This window comes from Xiphophorus hellerii, chromosome 5 (genome assembly GCF_003331165.1).
Source record: "Xiphophorus hellerii strain 12219 chromosome 5, Xiphophorus_hellerii-4.1, whole genome shotgun sequence".
Lineage (NCBI taxonomy): Eukaryota > Metazoa > Chordata > Actinopteri > Cyprinodontiformes > Poeciliidae > Xiphophorus > Xiphophorus hellerii.
This window is the reverse complement of record NC_045676.1, coordinates 33,326,722-33,345,186: the sequence shown is the minus strand read 5'-3', so window position 1 is coordinate 33,345,186 and position 18,465 is coordinate 33,326,722. Positions and strand designations below refer to the sequence as shown.

At 39.9% G+C, this 18,465-nt stretch overlaps 1 protein-coding gene and 1 non-coding gene across 3 annotated transcripts; both read left to right on the top strand.

Moving 5' to 3' along the window:
• The first annotated feature begins 126 nt into the window (after positions 1 to 126).
• On the top strand, positions 127 to 16,556 carry eif3ba (eukaryotic translation initiation factor 3, subunit Ba). Of its 2 annotated transcripts, XR_004339204.1 has the most exons (20): positions 127 to 344; positions 2,367 to 2,559; positions 2,646 to 2,765; positions 2,856 to 2,913; positions 2,993 to 3,121; positions 3,208 to 3,365; positions 7,598 to 7,729; positions 7,804 to 7,870; positions 7,957 to 8,003; positions 8,087 to 8,297; positions 8,373 to 8,445; positions 10,127 to 10,249; positions 10,341 to 10,419; positions 10,620 to 10,758; positions 10,850 to 10,975; positions 11,079 to 11,156; positions 12,595 to 12,703; positions 12,776 to 12,888; positions 16,037 to 16,111; positions 16,509 to 16,556. XR_004339204.1 is itself a non-coding variant. In XM_032562066.1 (19 exons), exons 1-18 carry the CDS (start codon positions 245 to 247, stop codon positions 12,874 to 12,876), a joined length of 2,043 nt encoding a protein of 680 aa, XP_032417957.1. In that variant the 5' UTR covers positions 127 to 244; the 3' UTR covers positions 12,877 to 12,888; positions 16,037 to 16,502. The 2 variants fall into 2 exon arrangements, 1 of the variants encoding a protein (XP_032417957.1); XM_032562066.1 differs by lacking the exon at positions 16,509 to 16,556 and having other exon boundaries at positions 16,037 to 16,502.
• Positions 10,460 to 10,540, top strand: LOC116720862 (small nucleolar RNA SNORD60). The gene has a single exon (XR_004339476.1). It is a non-coding gene; the product is annotated as a small nucleolar RNA SNORD60 (small nucleolar RNA).
• Positions 16,557 to 18,465: the final 1,909 nt, after the last annotated feature.

Sequence of the window (18,465 nt, the reverse complement as noted above, 5' to 3'; positions counted from 1 at the left end):
GATCTATAAGTAGTTGGATGGGTTAAACAGTCAAAGTATGTGGCTACCTACCCATCATTTTAATTTACAGATCTGGGTTTTCTTCGCAGCGCTCCCACGCGCCTCCGAGCCGCTTCCGGCGCTCCGTTTCCGCCTCTTCGTCCATTTTCGCACATGGTGCCGTACCGGCCGAGCATCGTTAGCCTCACGTTTTCCAGGAATTCCGTTCCCTCTTTGACAGACATTTGATCTCTTGCCCTGGTAAATGCAAGATACATTGGCTATGGTGGACGACCCTGAGTACGAGGAGGAGGAGCCCTCCTTCAGCGACCCGGAGGACTTCGAGGATGACATCGAGGATGAGGGTGAGCAGCGGCAGGAAATATGCCGGCTTTCTGGCCTGTTGCTAATTGTTAGCTGAGAGATCAACTGTGTTGTTACCTAAATTTTCAGACACCTCACTATATCACATTTAATTTACTGGAACTTAATAGTTATATTTTTATAATAATGTTCAGTCTTGACTTATTGAACTGAAACGTCATTCTCTTTGAGGACTCACTCCCTTAAACGACCGTTTTAGCCTCACGCAGACCCCACACAGCCCCTCGCTCTGACGTTGTAGTTGTCTTTTTTTATTTAAACCCATTATACGTTATATTTGTAAGTCTTGATAAATCTTTGATGTAGAAATCAACACCAAAAATAAAAACTGTAACTTTCCTTTCATATGATGTAATGAAACATCTGGTGACACTTCAGATTGCAACCCTGGGGTTTGTTCTGCATGTAAAATGTGCTCTGACCTATTTAGTTAAAACTGTGAAGGTTTATAACCAGCCGTTTACGCAGTACATGAAATATACTAACTTAATTTTAATCATTCTAAACTCGGTTGTTCTCCATCTATTTACACCTGTGACATCTTTGTGTTTGGCAGTAGGTGTTATTACAGGAAAAAGCCTTTAATATCATCAAGCTGTTGAATCATTAAATCTCTTAAATAGAGCTATAGTAAAAGAGTCTCACTTGGACTTGGGGCAATGGTATTTGTGCATTAAGAGTCTGTTTTTAGTTTAAGTGTATTTATAGAATGGATATGTAATAAATTATTGTGACTGAAAATAAAATTGCGTAAGAATAATTTTCTTCCATCCATCCATTTTCTTACACCCTTGTCCCTAGTGGGGTTGGGAGGGGTGCTGGTGCCTATCTCCAGCGAACGTTTGGGGTGAGAGGTGGGGTCACCCTGGACAGGTTGCTAGTCCATCGCAGGAATAATTTTCTTATAAGAATTTTTCTATTGGATTTTTGCTAGAGATTCGGTGTTTAAGGATTTTCTGGCAGCGACTATGCTGCAGGTTCCTTCTGATGTAGGGAATTATAAGATTATTATATTGTAAATCAAGGATCAAATAATGTTTTCCCAGCATTTAGCTAAAATGCATTAATTCATTTGTGCATGAAAATACATGGTGTTGGTTGCTGCATTTCTCGACTAAAATCTAGTTTTGGTGTATAAAAAAAAGTTTTTTATGCTTGACGTATTGACCGTTGATCAATGTCAAACAATGAAAAAAATTTGTCAGTTGATTTGTGAATCCTTAAAATTTCACCTTAGTTATGAACTTATAAAGTAAACTTAGCTTTATGTTGTTTACTTGATTAAATTTCAATCCAGCCTTTCTTACCGTGTTTAAGTCTTTTTATACCCAAGTTTTGAGTATGAAAATGAGCCCGGGCCACCAGAATAAACACTTTGATTAAGATAATTTAAAGAAGTTTTTTATAAAGTAATTAACTAGCTTAAATAAATTATATCTGCCAGCAGGAGGTTGCTCATACTTATTTTGGTTTTATTTGCTGTCATGATTTCTATGTCATAGTCAGAAGGCCCAAACAGAAATCAGAACTGCAATTCAAAGAAATTGGATTATGAGATTTTCTGAATCGTAATATACTGTCAAACTAAAACAAGAATTTAACATTTCTTTGATTGCTTCTTTAATGAATGCTCAATATCCTAGGTAGTAAAATAATATTTGATTGTTGAGTACTTGGAAATGGAAGTATGTTGGTATGAAATGGGAATGAGGAAGCTTAAAGTATGGGTTTGACCCAATTAGCTTTTGGGAGTAATATAGTTTTAAAAAACATTGTAGATATGATATTTATTAAAGCTATGCATATTTAAATGGTGGCTGTCAAAAAATACATAAAAATCTTCATGTTTGTTTTGTGGAATAAATGAAAAGTCAGCAGGTTGTGAAGCAGCAGGCTGAAGTAGTGCAGATGTTTTCTGCCTGAACAGATAAGTCAGTCCTACTCCTCTGTCTTTCTTGCTCTCCAATTATTCTTATTCTTATTATGTTGTGTCAACCTGTCAGAACTTCTGGAGGACATTTTACGGGAGAAACCCCAGGAGGCTGACGGGATTGACTCGGTGGTAGTGGTGGACAACGTCCCGCAGGTGGGGCCGGAGCGGTTGGAAAAACTCAAGAATGTGATACACAAGATCTTCTCCAAGTTCGGCAAGATCACAACTGAGTTTTATCCGGAAGCCGACGGCATGACCAAAGGGTATGACCCCATGAGCTCCCTGCTCTGCCTGATTTGTTGCTTTTCGTGCCAGTTGAAGACATGAAACGCTCTCTTGCTCTTTGTAGATACATCTTTCTGGAGTATGCTGCCCCCACTCAGGCTGTGGAGGCGGTGAAGAATGCAGATGGCTACAAACTGGACAAACAGCATACATTCAGAGTTAACCTCTTCACTGACTTTGACAAGTATGTGACATCAGTCAATAGAGTGGCAGGCAGAGATCTATCATTATAACATTAATTAAAAGCCCATTCTTTTTTTACTTTTGGTTTCAGGTACATGAACATCAGTGATGAGTGGGAGGCTCCAGAGAAACAGCCATTTAAAGATTTTGTGAGTTTTACTCAATTATCTCTCGATCTCAGTTTATTTGGAAATTAATTTGGTTTCTTATCTCTGGTTTCCTGTTCAGGGTAATATGCGTCACTGGATTGAGGACTCAGACTGCCGTGACCAGTACAGTGTCATCTATGAAGCTGGAGAGAGGACAGCCATCTTCTCAAATGATGCTAAAGATCCCATCTTGGCTGAGGAGCGAGCGGTGAGTTACCCGACAGCTTCATGTAAGGTGGAGATTATCAGGATGTGGAACATGCAGAAGCCTTAACTGTTTGTGTTTGGATGCAGCGCTGGACAGAGACGTACGTTCGCTGGTCTCCCAAAGGCACCTACCTGGCAACCTTCCACCAGCGAGGCATTGCATTGTGGGGTGGAGAGAAGTTCAAGCAGATCCAGAGGTTCAGCCATCAAGGCGTATCTCTCATTGACTTCTCACCATGTGAGAGGTAATCTATATAGGTTCAGAGGTCAGAGTTGAGTCTCTGAAATCTAATTTATCTTTTTACGGTGCCAGTAAGGCCAAAATTAATAGTAAATAATAAAGACTTTGTGCTATTCTGATTTAGTAATGTAATTAGATTAGTTGTGTTACCATCCTCACGCCACTAGAGGCAGTATCAGGCCCGAAAAGATGCGACTAGGGAGCAGATTTAGAAGTTCACCGAAAGCTACAGAATCTGTTAAAAAACTGTGAGCTCTGCTGAAGTAAACAAAAGAGAGAAGTTCAAATACATGCTGAGAGTGAACATCCTTCCTAAAGGTGAAGATGTATCACAGATTAAAAAAAGAAAACGGGAGACCGCGGATAACATAGGAAATAGCGCCCCCTTCACTTCCAGAGTGCAATGGTCGCATTTCCAAATAAGGTGTGAGACTGACAGTGGTCCGTCCCGCCCCTTCCTGTTTGCTGCAGCGAGGTGTACTTGGATTAAGTAGAAATAATCGAACCCTGGGTTTGTGTCAGTCACTTTTAAAGGCGTGTCTCTTAACAGTGTTACCCAGAGTGTTTGCAACTTGAAGCTTTATTCCCTTAAACCCTTAATCTCCTCTTAGCTGTGATCAGCACATGCATTACGTTATTAAAATCACCCAATTATAGTGCAGATATTACCTAAATGATGAGACTTCTATAAATTATTGTGAAATGAATGGCAAGCTAGTCTTATTTCACCATTCTTTAACCCACTCTAAAGCTGGTTGAGGTTGCACCAATGACCAAGTTTAAAGATTGTTTGAAATTCTCATCAATTATTCTCACTAGGGAATCATTACAGCCCAGCTAAGTTAGCAAGGGCTGTAATGATTCCTCGAATGATTCGAGTACCTCGATTATTAAAATTCCTGGGGGAAAATTAATCTGCCTCAAAGCTTCGTTAAACTATGTTTAGGCCTGTCACGATAGCAAATTTTGCTCAACGATTAATTGTCTCAAAAATTATTGCGATAAACGATAATATTGTTTGAAGACTTTTTTAAACTGATTTAATGTAAATGACGTAATAATGCATGCAATTTCCTGCCAAAGTTAGATACACTTTATTTTCAAAAGAACACTTAACACTGGAGCTGATAAACAAAATAAACAAAACAACCAAAAACAAAAATAAAATGGATTCTCAGTCTCCATTAACAAAAAACTCACTTGAAAAAAAAAACTAAACATAAAGCCAAAGTGGAAATAAATACTGCATTCAACCAAAAGAAGGCAGATTATGAAGTTTGTATATTATGTTGCCCTTCAGTAATAATTAGATTTAAATAGAGAAGATGGGCACATCGACTACCTGATGCAATAGTTCACACTACATGATTTTTTGCGCCTATTTTTCCCCTTACGACAATCTTAAAACGTTGATCGGTAGATCATCGTTGTCGCTCTGATCCAAATCAGGGGTTTTCCCGACTGGGAGCTTTAACACAACCTGTTGAATGTGACAGGCAGCCAATCAGAAAGCGCGGATTCTCCTCAGTGCTTTCTGAGGGGAAATTACGTCGGGGAATCCCAAACAGCTGACACGGTGCAACCCGAAGTCCAGCAGACATTGGAGATAATATGTGGAAACAACATTAATGTTTATTCAACATGCAAAGAATATAGAAATGACAAGAGGAGGAGTTGGAGCGAAATTGCTACCGCAGTTGATAAACCCGGTAACTTTTCAGCTGTTCTTCGTTAACGTGACGTAAATAGGTTCTAATGATTTTCATTCGGTCAGGACTGACACTAGCAACATGCATTGCAGGTAGATTGTAGTAAAGCATTGATTAATGCCTGGTTTTAAAATTAGTTCACTGGACTTGTAGCCATTATTTTGTGCCCATTGTTGGACACCACACGGCAGGAACGAACCCGATCGAACAGTTATACCTAGGATTTCTGTCGGCTAATGTGTGATCTGTCAGGTTTTGAAAATGGGCCGTCAGCTCGTGTGCGCTGGGCATTACACTAAGTAAAATGAGGAAGGGAGGGTCAGTGGAGAGCACTGGAGTTGAGCCTTTTTTCATTCAGTGTCTTTAGCTGAAAGAGAAAAAGGTCGGAAGAGACGATAGTGCCGATAATTAAAATGACGTCGATAGTTTTAATTTATCGTACGATTAATTGATTTATCGTTTATCGCGACAGGCCTAACTATGTTTTATTATGTGGCGCACCGTGTTCCGGCCGGGTCATTATTTGTGTTGCTCAGTGCTCTCATTTCCGCCTATGAATTGTTGATGAAAACTAAGTGTTGGCAGCATAACAACCATCAAAATAAACAATCCTGAGTTACTAAATCATAACTGGCCAGCTGATTAATGCTGGTTCTGATTGGTTGTTTCTGTCTGAGCTGAGTAATTCTGCAGAATGCCAGGAGGAGGCAGAGGAGATTGATTATTTTTCTTCAGATTATCTCTCTTGTATATCATAAGTCTTATGTTAGGACAGCGAAAGTTTTAATACATATGTAAAAACTTAGTATAAGTTACATGCTGCAGCTTTAAGCAGACATTCGGTGTGACTTCACTGCCGGGTGGAGCTTGAGCAGCGCCACGTGTGTGAAATGTTATGTCCCAGTAGCGCGTAGCAACAGGGGGAGCAGAACCAGCATCTTACACCACCAGCTCGAAGACTTAAATTATTTTTTGGGTTATTTGTTTAGCTTTCTGACCGTCATGCTCTTCCGGGTGAGTGTTAGTAGTTGTGCGCTGCTTTACCTGCTGCCTGGCCGCTCCGGCTGTCCTTTTGTCCTGAGCCTCGATGTAGCCAAACTCCGTCAAATGCTTGTTTTTTAAATGTCATATTAGATTCGTTGTTGATGCATTTTGACGTGCATGCACCGCCGAGGTAATTTTCCACCTCAACACGCAAACGTCCCCATTCACTCTCAGAGCGTTATAGTTCCACACGACATTGCTTAGGATTTGCTGCCATGCGCTGGCGCAGTTTGAGGGAAAGAAGAGATAAGCTGGACAGGCAGGCTGCGAAGTGAGATACAGGTGATCAGTTTGTGTGATCGGCAACAAGAGACAGTGATTGGCGATCACCGATCGTTCACTTTTTCACGAAAATCGGCCGATTATGATTGGTGACCGATCAATCGGCACACCTCTAGTCTGGGAGGAATTTTTTGATTGATGATAAGGTCTGTGTTTTTGTTATTTTTGGGGGGATTAATAAATTGACTTAAATTGACTGGCGCGATGCCTGGAGTACAGCAGCCTTTCTCGTCCCAGAGTTGCTGCCTAGTGGCAGCGAGGAGTGCTACAGGTGTATTTATACAGGTGAGCAGATAGACTGAATACTGTGGGCGGCTGTTCTTGTAGTTTATGTTTAACGTAAGTGTAACTTTATGGACAAACCCCAAAATAAATTTCATTTCATTTCATCGCACAAATGGGTGGCGGAGCGCATCATGGCGGTACGTAGCTGGTAGATGAGTTTCTGAGTGTGACAAACGCAGAAGTCAAATCCCTTCACTAACATGGACACAAAAGCTACAGATGGCTGGACAAGGTGAAAGTACATATATTAAATTGACTGAAAATGAATACATAAACTATAGACCTTTTGTGTCTGTGAGCCTGCCTCTTTATTATTAAATTGAATATAATTTCAGATTTTTGTATAACTTTTCTTCAGGTTAACTTAGAAAGAGGGCTTCTATTTTTACAGGTTAATTTTCTAAACTACATAAAAGTAATTGTTCAGGAAGCTCAAGTATGAAAATTGGACTGATGTTGATATCCAATAGTAACACTGCTGTTAGATTTACCAATATTTTTTTTTCACATTTTTCTTATCCGATTACGCGATTAATCGTTAGAATACTCGATTACTAAAATATTAATTTACAACAGCCCTAAAGTTAACAGATTAATAACTTATCAGAAAAATAATATTTGTAGTGCGCAATCCATTTGGCAGAAATATTCTTGGATTGCAAAATCGAGGAGGATCAACATGCACAGCATCAGCAGATATCCCTTCTATGAACAGCATGTTGAGGCATGGGAGATTAAGCAAGGGATTCTAGGTACTGAAGGTTTTTAGTAGCATTGTGGAACCACACCTTTAAAGACTCATTTCAGTAAATCTTTGGAGTCCTGTGTGTTTGGGCCGAGCAGGTATGTGAGATTCTTCACTGTAAACATGATTGGTGGTCTTAACCTTTATTTTGTGTGTATTGCTGCCTGTCAGGTACGTAGTGACCTTCAGTCCGTTGTTGGACACTAAGGAGGATCCACAGGCCATCATCATCTGGGACATCTTGACAGGACAGAAGAAGAGAGGCTTCCACTGTGAGAGCTCAGCTCACTGGCCCATATTCAAGTCAGTACAGCACTTATCAGGCTGCCATCATTTCAGCAGGAACAGTCGGGCTAACTGTAGATTTCTGCTTTCAGATGGAGCCATGATGGGAAGTTCTTTGCAAGGATGACTACAGATACACTGAGCATCTATGAAACTCCAGTAGGAAATCTCAAAATAAGGGGTTTTATTTTTAAAATATTTTAGATGTGATCCTAAAGTATTTTTATTTTTTTTTATTGTTTTAGTCAATGGGCTTGTTGGACAAGAAAAGTCTCAAGATCAATGGGATCAAGTAAGCTTTCTCTCTTTTTCAACTATTTGGTGCTGTTGCAGATTTTTGACACGTATTGAGAGTGTGTGTGTGTGTTTCTGCAGGGACTTTTCTTGGTCTCCTGGTGACAACATCATTGCATTCTGGGTACCGGAGGACAAGGACATCCCTGCAAGAGTGACTCTGATGCAGTTGCCTTCCCGCCAGGAGATCCGTGTCCGCAATCTGTTCAACGTCGTGGACTGCAAGCTGCACTGGCAGAGGAATGGGGATTACCTGTGCGTGAAAGTGGACAGGACTCCCAAAGGAACACAGGTACCTAAAAAGAAGGCACCTCCTGTTTGGATTAAAAATAAGCTGAAAAAATCTAAATCTGTCTTCATGTTACAGGGCGTTGTTACCAACTTTGAAATTTTCAGAATGAGGGAGAAACAAGTTCCTGTTGATGTGGTGGAGATGAAAGGTAGGAACAAAGGCACAAACTCCAGGGGTTGGAAAAACTTCTTTCCAAAAAATCAATTAACACGGTTTCCTAGTCAGTATAAGTTTATCTTGGTAAAAACCTCTTATTGTACTCTTTGCTTCGTCCAGAGGGATATGGGCTCTCTGCTGTTGACAAATGATTTCATCCTGGAGGCATGGCCTCTGTTGAGGTTCTAAATTTTTCTAGTGTTTGCCCGTGATGTATGTAATGTGCCAGTTCAACACTAAGAAGCTTACCGGACATTGCCTGCACTGTAAACAACCGTTCTCCACAGTGGAGAGAGAAAAGCCGATCCAAACTAGGCGTCTGTTCATTTTAATTCAATATTTAGAAGCATGGCCTACACGGACTGAACGGCTTCCTTCACTTCCTCCACTGCCTTTGCTAGAACTGCAAGCAGACAACAATTCTAAAACATCATTCTCAATTTCTCCTTCTATTCACTGATTGGTCTGATATAAATTCTATTGGAGACAATCTAAGTGAAGGGAAGAAAGCTAAACTGTGCTGTAAGTGAGATTTTTTTTTAGCGGAATTGCACATGAAGGGTTAGGGTTAGGGCAGGCTAATAAAAGTTCTTAAATGTTTTTCACCTTTTCCTTTTTCAATTATTTCTCCATTCTTTGGTCTGTCCACATGTGTCGGGGTCAGCAGCTCACATGTGCAGATTGTCAGGATTGACTGAAGGGACAGTGGCTGATTCCAGACCTGTGTGGAAATTGATTAGGTCTCCTTGAAATGTGTCAGCCGATCACCCAAAATTAGGGAAATCAAGGACGATTTACTGGTGCACCTTGACAAGTTTCCACCTGTAGATATTTAAAATTATTATCATAAATTCTGGACTATAAGCTGCTACTTTTTTCCCACACTTTGAACATTGCGGCTAAGGTGCAGCTAATGCGTGTTTCTTCTTGCTGGCAAAACAGTAGTCAATCAAACTGATAAGATTGAAATTGTGTGATAACTCAAGAGCACTTTTCAATGATCGGTATTGTAAATCCAGTAGTGCCTGCAGCTGTATGGCTATAAGCCTTGAAATTTTCTTTTAATTAAAGACAAAGTTCCTTTATTTTTTTTATTATCTAACCCCCTTTACTATTAACAACATTGCAGATAAAAACTGTATTTTGTGTCAAAACATCTTGTACGTAGCCTGCATCTGTGTGAGTCTGTGGTTGTGGGCACATGTATGTTCTAATCCTAAATGTTATTGGTCAGTTTACGTATGTTTATTTGGCAGCTTGGCACTCTTTCTGTTAGCTAAATACTTTACAGAAGTCATATTTAGCTGCAGTGAAGCTAGCTATAAACAATAAGCTGAGTTTTAACCCTCCCGTAGTTTTAAGAGTAGTTGAGTGAATGCCCCTTTGAAGTGGCAGGGTTGCAGCTTTTTATGTATGCTTTTTACATTGGTAGCTCTGTCTTTCTGAACAAATTTGATTTAGCTGGAGTGAGAGTCAGAATGGCACTGTGGCTTGTAAAAGTGCAGGCCCTGGTCTGTCTATTCCTTTATCCTGCTTGTCTTTTACCCCTCCCAGTTTGAGGGGTTTGTTCAGATAAGGTTTTAAAGCGTGATAGCTGCAGACGTATTTCATGTCAGTCTACAGTGTAGTCTTTATATTTATACTTTGATGTGTGAATCTTCTGTTGTTTGCAGAAAGCATCATTGCATTTGCTTGGGAGCCAAATGGCAGCAAATTTGCCGTTCTCCATGGAGAGTCCCCGAGAATCAACGCCTCCTTCTATCATGTCAAAAACAATGGCAAGATCGAGCTCATAAGTGAGTAAATACAACAGATGCGCAGAAGAATGCTGTCTATTCTTATCTAATGTGTAAAGCTCTTTGTGTTTTTGTTCTGTTTTGTCTGCAGAGATGTTCGACAAGCAGCAGGCAAACAGTATTTTCTGGAGTCCACAGGGACAATTCATGGTGCTGGCTGGACTTAGGAGGTCAGAGGTCAAAATGTTTTCGTGTGAAACAAACTCAAGCAGCCGCTGATGAAAAAGCAAACATTTTTCTGACACCTCATATGAGAGCTAAGCTCCTGATTCTAAATCTGTTCTGAGGCTTGCACCCCTGCTCCTCCTCAATGCTGCTGAATGCCTCCAGATGTTCTCACCTTCCTGTCGGTGTGTGTGTGTGTGTTCAGTATGAACGGGGCTCTGGCCTTTGTGGATACCTCCGACTGCACCATGATGAACATCGCAGAGCACTACATGGCCTCCGATGTGGAGTGGGACCCCACCGGTCGATACGTCGTCACCTCCGTCTCATGGTGGAGCCACAAGGTTGGCAACGCCTCCTGCTGGCAGACCAGGGGACACGTCCTCAGATCTAGTCCTGTTTTCCGCTAACGTCCCCTTCACTCTCTGGGCTCAGGTGGACAACGCGTACTGGTTGTGGACCTTCCAAGGACGTCTGCTTCAGAAGAACAACAAGGATCGCTTCTGTCAGCTGCTGTGGAGGCCCAGACCTCCCACTTTGCTCAGTTCAGATCAGATCAAGGTTTGCTTCCACCTCAATCCTAGATCTTCTTCATGCAGACAACACACACCTGCTAAACCTTAGTCGAGCCTTCTGTTGATTACAAATGTCAAATTTCTTACAGATGATAAAAAAAGATCTGAAGAAATATTCCAAGATCTTTGAGCAGAAGGATCGTCTGAGCCAGTCCAAGGCCTCAAAGGTTGGATTTTTTTTCATTACTGTTTCTGATGTTTATGCTTATTGCAGGGTTTGTAGTATTAATTTCCTACTTTTTAGAAAAAGCATCAAATTTGATCCAAGTATTTCCAGATCTGGATATGAGTGGAGAAGCAGTAGTAGTTGCTGTTTAAAAACCCTAAGGAAACCTAACAGATTACATCAAGTCACTGATTTGCAGCATTCACTCCTCCTGGATCAGCAGGGGGCGACAGTGGAGAGGAAAAACTCTCCTTTAACAGGAAGGAAGCTCCAGCAGATCCAGAAGTGGGCTCAGTACCAGCGGCCAGCTGCCACCACCAACTAAAGAGTTGATGATAGTACTAGCTCCTTCAGTCGCTTCTTCTAGGAAAGACATGGCTAAACAGAGTAGCTTTGAGCCATCCGACTCTCTCTGTGCGTCTGATTATGTATGCATTAATGTAGTCTTCCATGAATCTGTCTTTCTCTCGGATCGTTTTTGCAGGTTCTATTTTTAAAACGGCAGTATGTAAAATGGACTTTTCTGAGCTTCCCATAATGTTATAATGTTATTCCCTCATCAAAATCCTTCCATAGAGTGTTTTCTTCATTTTTTCATGCATGTTTGAGAAATCCTTTCATCTCCATGGTAACCTTTCAGCTGTGCAAAATACCTGGGTGGACCTAGCCCACCTTCAGCTCCTTCTTGGAGCTGCCGTGTCCAAAAAAGACACTTATTGTTAGTGTTAAAAGAAATTTTACTTCCTGTTTTAAGTCAAATTTTATATATACAGTACAACCAAAAGTTTGGACACACCTTTTAATTCAATGAGTTTCCTTTATTTTCATGACTATTGACATTGTAGATTCACACTGAAGGCATCAAAACTATGAATAACACATGTGGAAATATGCACTAAACAAAAAAGTGTAAAACAACTGAAAATAGCCCTTATATTCTAGTTTCTTCAAAGTAGCAACCTTTTGCTGTGATTACTGCTTTGCACACACTCTGCATTTTCTTGATGAGCTTCAACAGGTAGTCACCTGAAATGGTTTTCACTTCATAGGTGTGCCCTGTCAGGTTAGTAAGTGGGATTTCTTGCCTTATAAATAGTCATGAAAATAAAGAAAACCCATTGAATTAGAAGGTGTGTCCAAACTTTTGGTCTGTACTGTATAATATAATATAATTTTTTAACAATTGAAGGTAAGCAGTTACAAAATAGCACTATATGCCTGGAAAACAAATAATACTGCCCCTTTAAAAGAGTGAGTTTTACAATTAAAAATGTCCTTATTTGAGTAGTGCAAACCATGCTGATGCATGCAATAATCCTAAAGAAATCAGGCAGGTTGGTAATGCCTGGGATGGTCGATTGTGAAAGTCAAACAAAAGTTTAAAAGTTCTCATAAAGCTGTGTGTGTGTGTGCGTGTGTTTATGCGCATGTGAGAGCAGGAGCTGGTGGACAAGCGCAGGGCCATGATGGAGGAGTACCGTCACTACCGGGAGGCAGCTCAGCAGCTCTATCATGAACAGAAGAGCCTCCGCCTCGAGCTCAGAGGGGGTCAGAAATCACTGGTATTTTACTGAACCCACACTCAGATTTTCAGTCTTTAAAATGTTGCCATGTCTTCAGGTGTGGACACCGATGAGCTGGACAGCAATGTGGACGACTGGGAGGAGGAGACTATTGAGTTTTTTATCAACGAAGAAATCATTCCCCTCGGAGATCTGTAGTCCGCTACACATGTTGGTCCTGTTCATTCAGCCCAATATTATGAACAGTATTGATAATCCTGGAACCAATATTCCAGGATTATTTTTCTGGAATATTGGTTTAGGATATGAATACGATATAATCCTAACGATGCATTTTTCTGGTTGAAAAGCTTCATCACAGGTTTCTTCTTATATCTTAGGTTGGGAAAGAATGAAAAATAAAAATGAGTAAAAATCAATACAATGTTGCTGGGTCAGGCACAGATGACATCTGGAGTTGTCTTTGCGAATAAAAAAGGTTTTATTTACCTTCACACAAAAACTCAGCGTGTCACACTCGGTGCCTAACGCTCCTCAGCAGAACGAAACAGCACTGCCTCGCGAAAAGACCCGTTCCAGGAAAACAACTGAACAGTCGCATTCAATGACATATAGGAAATATCAGTACCAAGGGTCAAGGCAGGAGACGTACTTAAAACAGAGTTCTGAAGGAATGGACAAACTACAATGAAGAATGAATGAACTTATAATAAACAAAACAAATTGAGTTGGGTATCTGAACTATAATACACATAAACAGTAAAATAAATAAACTAATACATTTGGTGTCTCAGAATAATTTTTAAATTGGTGTGGAATACTGCAATGTAGTGTCTAAAAGTGGATACAAATATCTTAAATGATTTAAATGGTAATCTGTAATTTATGAAATGATATAGAAAACCCAGATTGTAAAGTAATATATCAATATGCAAAATATAAAACGTCAAAATAGACCATATACAGTGCTATGGAAACTAAAAAATATTAAAAAATTGTCAATTTATGTAGAATAGTATATAAAATAAAAAGGAAACAAATCAAAGATAATTGAATAAAAATATTATCTATGAAGGTAACAATAATACAACTAGTAAAGAAAAATAGACAAAGATAATAAAATTGGAAATAAAAAATCTGCATATTGAATTATATATACTACACTGCTCAAAAAAATAAAGGGAACACTTAAACAACACAATATAACTCCAAGTAAATCAAACTTCTGTGAAATCAAACTGTCCACTTAGGAAGCAACACTGATTGACAATCAATTTCACCTGCTGTTGTGCAAATGGAATAGACAACAGGTGGAAATTATTGGCAATTAGCAAGACACACTCAATAAAGGAGTGGTTCTGCAGTTGGGACCACAGACCACTTCTCAGTACCTATGCTGTCTGGCTGATGTTTTGGTCAGTTTTGAATGTTGGTGGTGCTTTCACACTCGTGGTAGCATGAGACGGACTCCACAACCCACACCAGTGGCTCAGGTGGTGCAGCTCATCCAGGATGGCACATCAATGCGAGCTGTGGCAAGAAGGTTTGCTGTGTCTGTCAGCGTAGTGTCCAGAGGCTGGAGGCGCTACCAGGAGACAGGCCAGTACACCAGGAGACGTGGAGGAGGCCGTAGGAGGGCAACAACCCAGCAGCAGGACCGCTACCTCCGCCTTTGTGCAAGAAGGAACAGGAGGAGCACTGCCAGAGCCCTGCAAAATGACCTCCAGCAGGCCACAAATGTGCATGTGTCTGCACAAACGGTTAGAAACCGACTCCATGAGGATGGTATGAGGGCCCGACGTCCACAGATGGGGGTTGTGCTCACAGCCCAACACCGTGCAGGACACTTGGCATTTGCCAGAGAACACCAGGATTGGCAACTTCGCCACTGGCGCCTTGTGCTCTTCACAGATGAAAGCAGGTTCACACTGAGCACATGTGACAGACGTGACAGAGTCTGGAGACGCCGTGGAGAGCGGTCTGCTGCCTGCAACATCCTTCAGCATGACCGGTTTGGCAGTGGGTCAGTAATGGTGTGGGGTGGCATTTCTTTGGAGGGCCGCACAGCCCTCCATGTGCTCACCAGAGGTAGCCTGACTGCTTTAGGTACCGAGATGAGATCCTCAGACCCCTTGTGAGACCATATGCTGGTGCGGTTGGCCCTGGGTTCCTCCTAATGCAGGACAATGCTAGACCTCATGTGGCTGGAGTGTGTCAGCAGTTCCTGCAAGATGAAGGCATTGAAGCTATGGACTGGCCAGCCCGTTCCCCAGACCTGAATCCGATTGAGCACATCTGGGACATCATGTCTCGCTCCATCCACCAACGTCACGTTGCACCACAGACTGTCCAGGAGTTGGCGGATGCTTTAGTCCAGGTCTGGGAGGAGATCCCTCAGGAGACCATCCGCCACCTCATCAGGAGCATGCCCAGGCGTTGTAGGGAGGTCATACAGGCACGTGGAGGCCACACACAATACTGAGCCTCATTTTGACTTGTTTTAAGGACATTACATTAAAGTTGGATCAGCGTGTAGTGTTATTTCACTTTAATTTTGTGTGTGGCTCCAAATCCAGGCCTCCATTGGTTAATAAATTTGAATTCCATTGATGATTTTTGTGTGATTTTGTTGTCAGCACATTCAACTTTGTACAGAACAAAGTATTCAATGAGAATATTTCTTTCATTCAGATCTAGGATGTGTTATTTGAGTGTTCCCTTTATTTTTTTGAGCAGTGTATATAACTAGAATGTTAAGGAAGTTAAAATAATGAAAAACATTACATTTTTTCACTACCTTTTTTTCATTTCTAAAAGAAAAACAACTCTTTAAAAATGCTTTCAAAAACATATTATTTCTATTTAAATTATATTTATCATTCAAATATTCTGATCTGGTTTAGAACTCGGATAAATAAATGCTCAGTTTCTCTTCAGAAAACTAAGGAGCAGTTCTGTTAGGAACTTGGAAAAATCTGTGGTGCTTAAACATTTTAACAGAATATGTTCAAGCTTATAAAATTGTTGTTTTTAACATTTGTTTTATCTATTTATTATTTATTATCTATTCTATCAAAATGTAGAATAATTGAACCCTAATCTGAAAATTGGTACAGATGTTGACCTGGAGCTGATCTAGATCTGTACAGTTCAACTTAAATGTTTTGCACTGAAATGTCTAAAATATTTTACTTGTCACTGAGCTTATTGGTACCAACCAAAACATGAGAATGTAGGAAAGAAACGCAAATATTCAAGGTAATTCCATTATTTTATTTTTCTATAGGCTTAAAAAGTTCTAACCTGAACGTTGTAGAAGCGCAGTAGATAAGCAGTCTTGGTATGTTGTGTTTTGCAGTTGATCTGTTTCTGTGTGGAAGGAGTGGAGAGCAGCAGTGCATCTGACTGGAGAAGGACGACGGCCTCACTGTGAATCTCAGGTTCATCTCGAGCCTTGATTTTCAACATCATAGCAACACGCCTTGTGGATCAGCAGCCACTTGAGGGAAAAGAGAAAATATTTAAGCTGCATCTTTTTGTCCCTCAGAATCTCTTTACCCCATTCTCTTTTCTGTGGAACTTGATATTTAGTAATAATGCCTATTTTTTCTGGACTCACCACCTTTGAACCTCAGCTTATTGGACCTTGTTCCTGCTGGAGTTTCGTCAGAACTGGCCTCATCGTGCTAGTGTGTTACTTGGAGACCACACAGAGTGCCATACCAATGCAGAGTGAAGGTGTTGAGACTAAACGCGTAGCCTTGTCAATTAATGTGCTGATGTGGCGTTATAGTGGCCTGTTTCCTCCTCCTTTCAGATTAGGCTTTCACATAGGGAGGGAGGTGCGCAGCGGGAATAACAATAAACATTCAAACGACTCGGCTCCGTCTCTGGTTCTTTATTATTCATGCAATTCTCTGCTTTCATTTTACTCTTTGCAATTAAAAGGCTCTTCTTCAAAAAACAGAAGTGGAACTTTAAATGAAATCATAAATCAAATATATAGAAAATTATTCCATATTTAACCTCTTCCACATTTAGTTTCTATTAGTTCTAATTTTGAAAAACTGGAATTTCTGAAATATGCACTCTGCATTTATAAAGAATACTTGTAGTTATGTTCACTTTGCTACAATAAAAATTAAGAAGACTCAAAAAAAAAAGTAAGCTACTCTCATACTGTCTAATCTCAACTTTTGAAAAAGTGATTTAATTGCACTTTAATACCAAGTGTCAAAATCCACTAAGCAAAAGTTAACTTACTTAGAGGTCATTGTCTTGTTATATGTTCAAGTTCTGCTTCAGTTTTATGAATTTTAGAGGTCTTTTATTTCCCTCAAATACCCAGTAGATTCATGTGCACCTAAGCTAAATATCAGATGTTCAAATAGGGAAAACCTCTTAAAATACTGAGTTATCATATTGTAACCATGTGCAGCTAATGTTAAGCAGTGTAAATAAATGAAAGTCTTCAACTCCTCACTGGAGGTTGGAAGGAGGGCTAACAGAAATGGAGAGATTATAGGATTGGGCTGTTAATGAACTGAAAAACTAAAAACATTAAGTACTTGATGTTTGGATGCAGTGTGGGAGATGGGAATTGCAATTTTCCCTAAGGGATTAATAAAGTATCGGTGTCCCAATTTAGTCTCCATCAGAAATTGCTTTTTTGATTTGTATTGTGTAGAAAATCTTTTTTTTCTTTAATTCTTGCTTGTTTCTATCGGTAATTCTTCAAAATTGATCAAATTGAAATTGAGTATTAATGTGTCAGAAAAGCACATGTTTTATTCAATTAAGGATATTCTACCTTTTCTGATTTATTTAGGAAAAGACTAAATTCAACATAAACTGAAGGAAGACATGGGACTGTCATCTGATTAAAATAGTTAAATGAACTTTTTCACATTTTGGGGTTCTGTTACCCACATACAGTGAGTTGCGAAAGTATTCATGCCTCTTGAACTTTTCCATATATTGTCACATTACAGCCAATTATGAATAGATTTTATTGGAATTTATCACACAAAGTGGTATACAATTGTGAAGTGGAAAGAAAATTATACATGATTGAAAACGTTTTACAAATAAAAAACTTAAAAGTGTGGAGGGCAAAAGTATTCAGGACCCCTAAGTCAACACTTTGTGGATCCACCTTTTGCTGCAATTCCAGCTTCAAGTCTTGGGTTTGTCTCTACCAGCTTTGATCATCTAGTGACTGAAGTTTTTGCTCATGAAATGAAAGTTACATGTAGAAGTGCACAGACACACAGGTCCTGTGTAATACTAAACGTAAAGTGCAGGAATAGGGAGGGCTGTTTTCTAAATTGGGAACAAACTCACATTCAGTGAGTGTTCTTTACATTTCAGATTTCCAAAGATGAACTGTGTCAGGACGAATGCGGATCCCGTTCAAACTCACCAGAGGTAATTTTGGTCTCCTATGACCTATTTATTTTCCAAAGTAAAGTCAGGAGAATGATATTCAGCAGTATTCTGTAACAGTTCCAATGTAACCTTAACATGCAAGAAGGAGAAATTTGAAGAACTCAGTTTTGAAATTACTGGTAGAAAAGAATAAAAGTTGCATTTAGAAGAGCGTACACAAAGGTCTTGTGTAATACTCAACTGGACAGCTTCATACATTAGGTGGACATTGTTTATTTTTATTTTTTTTTAGAAATACTCATTCAGAGTTCATCCCTTCATTTAGCTCTCCATATAGATGCCTTGTCAGGCTGCTGATTTGGATGCATCAAAATTATTTTCAGGCAACTCACCAGAGGT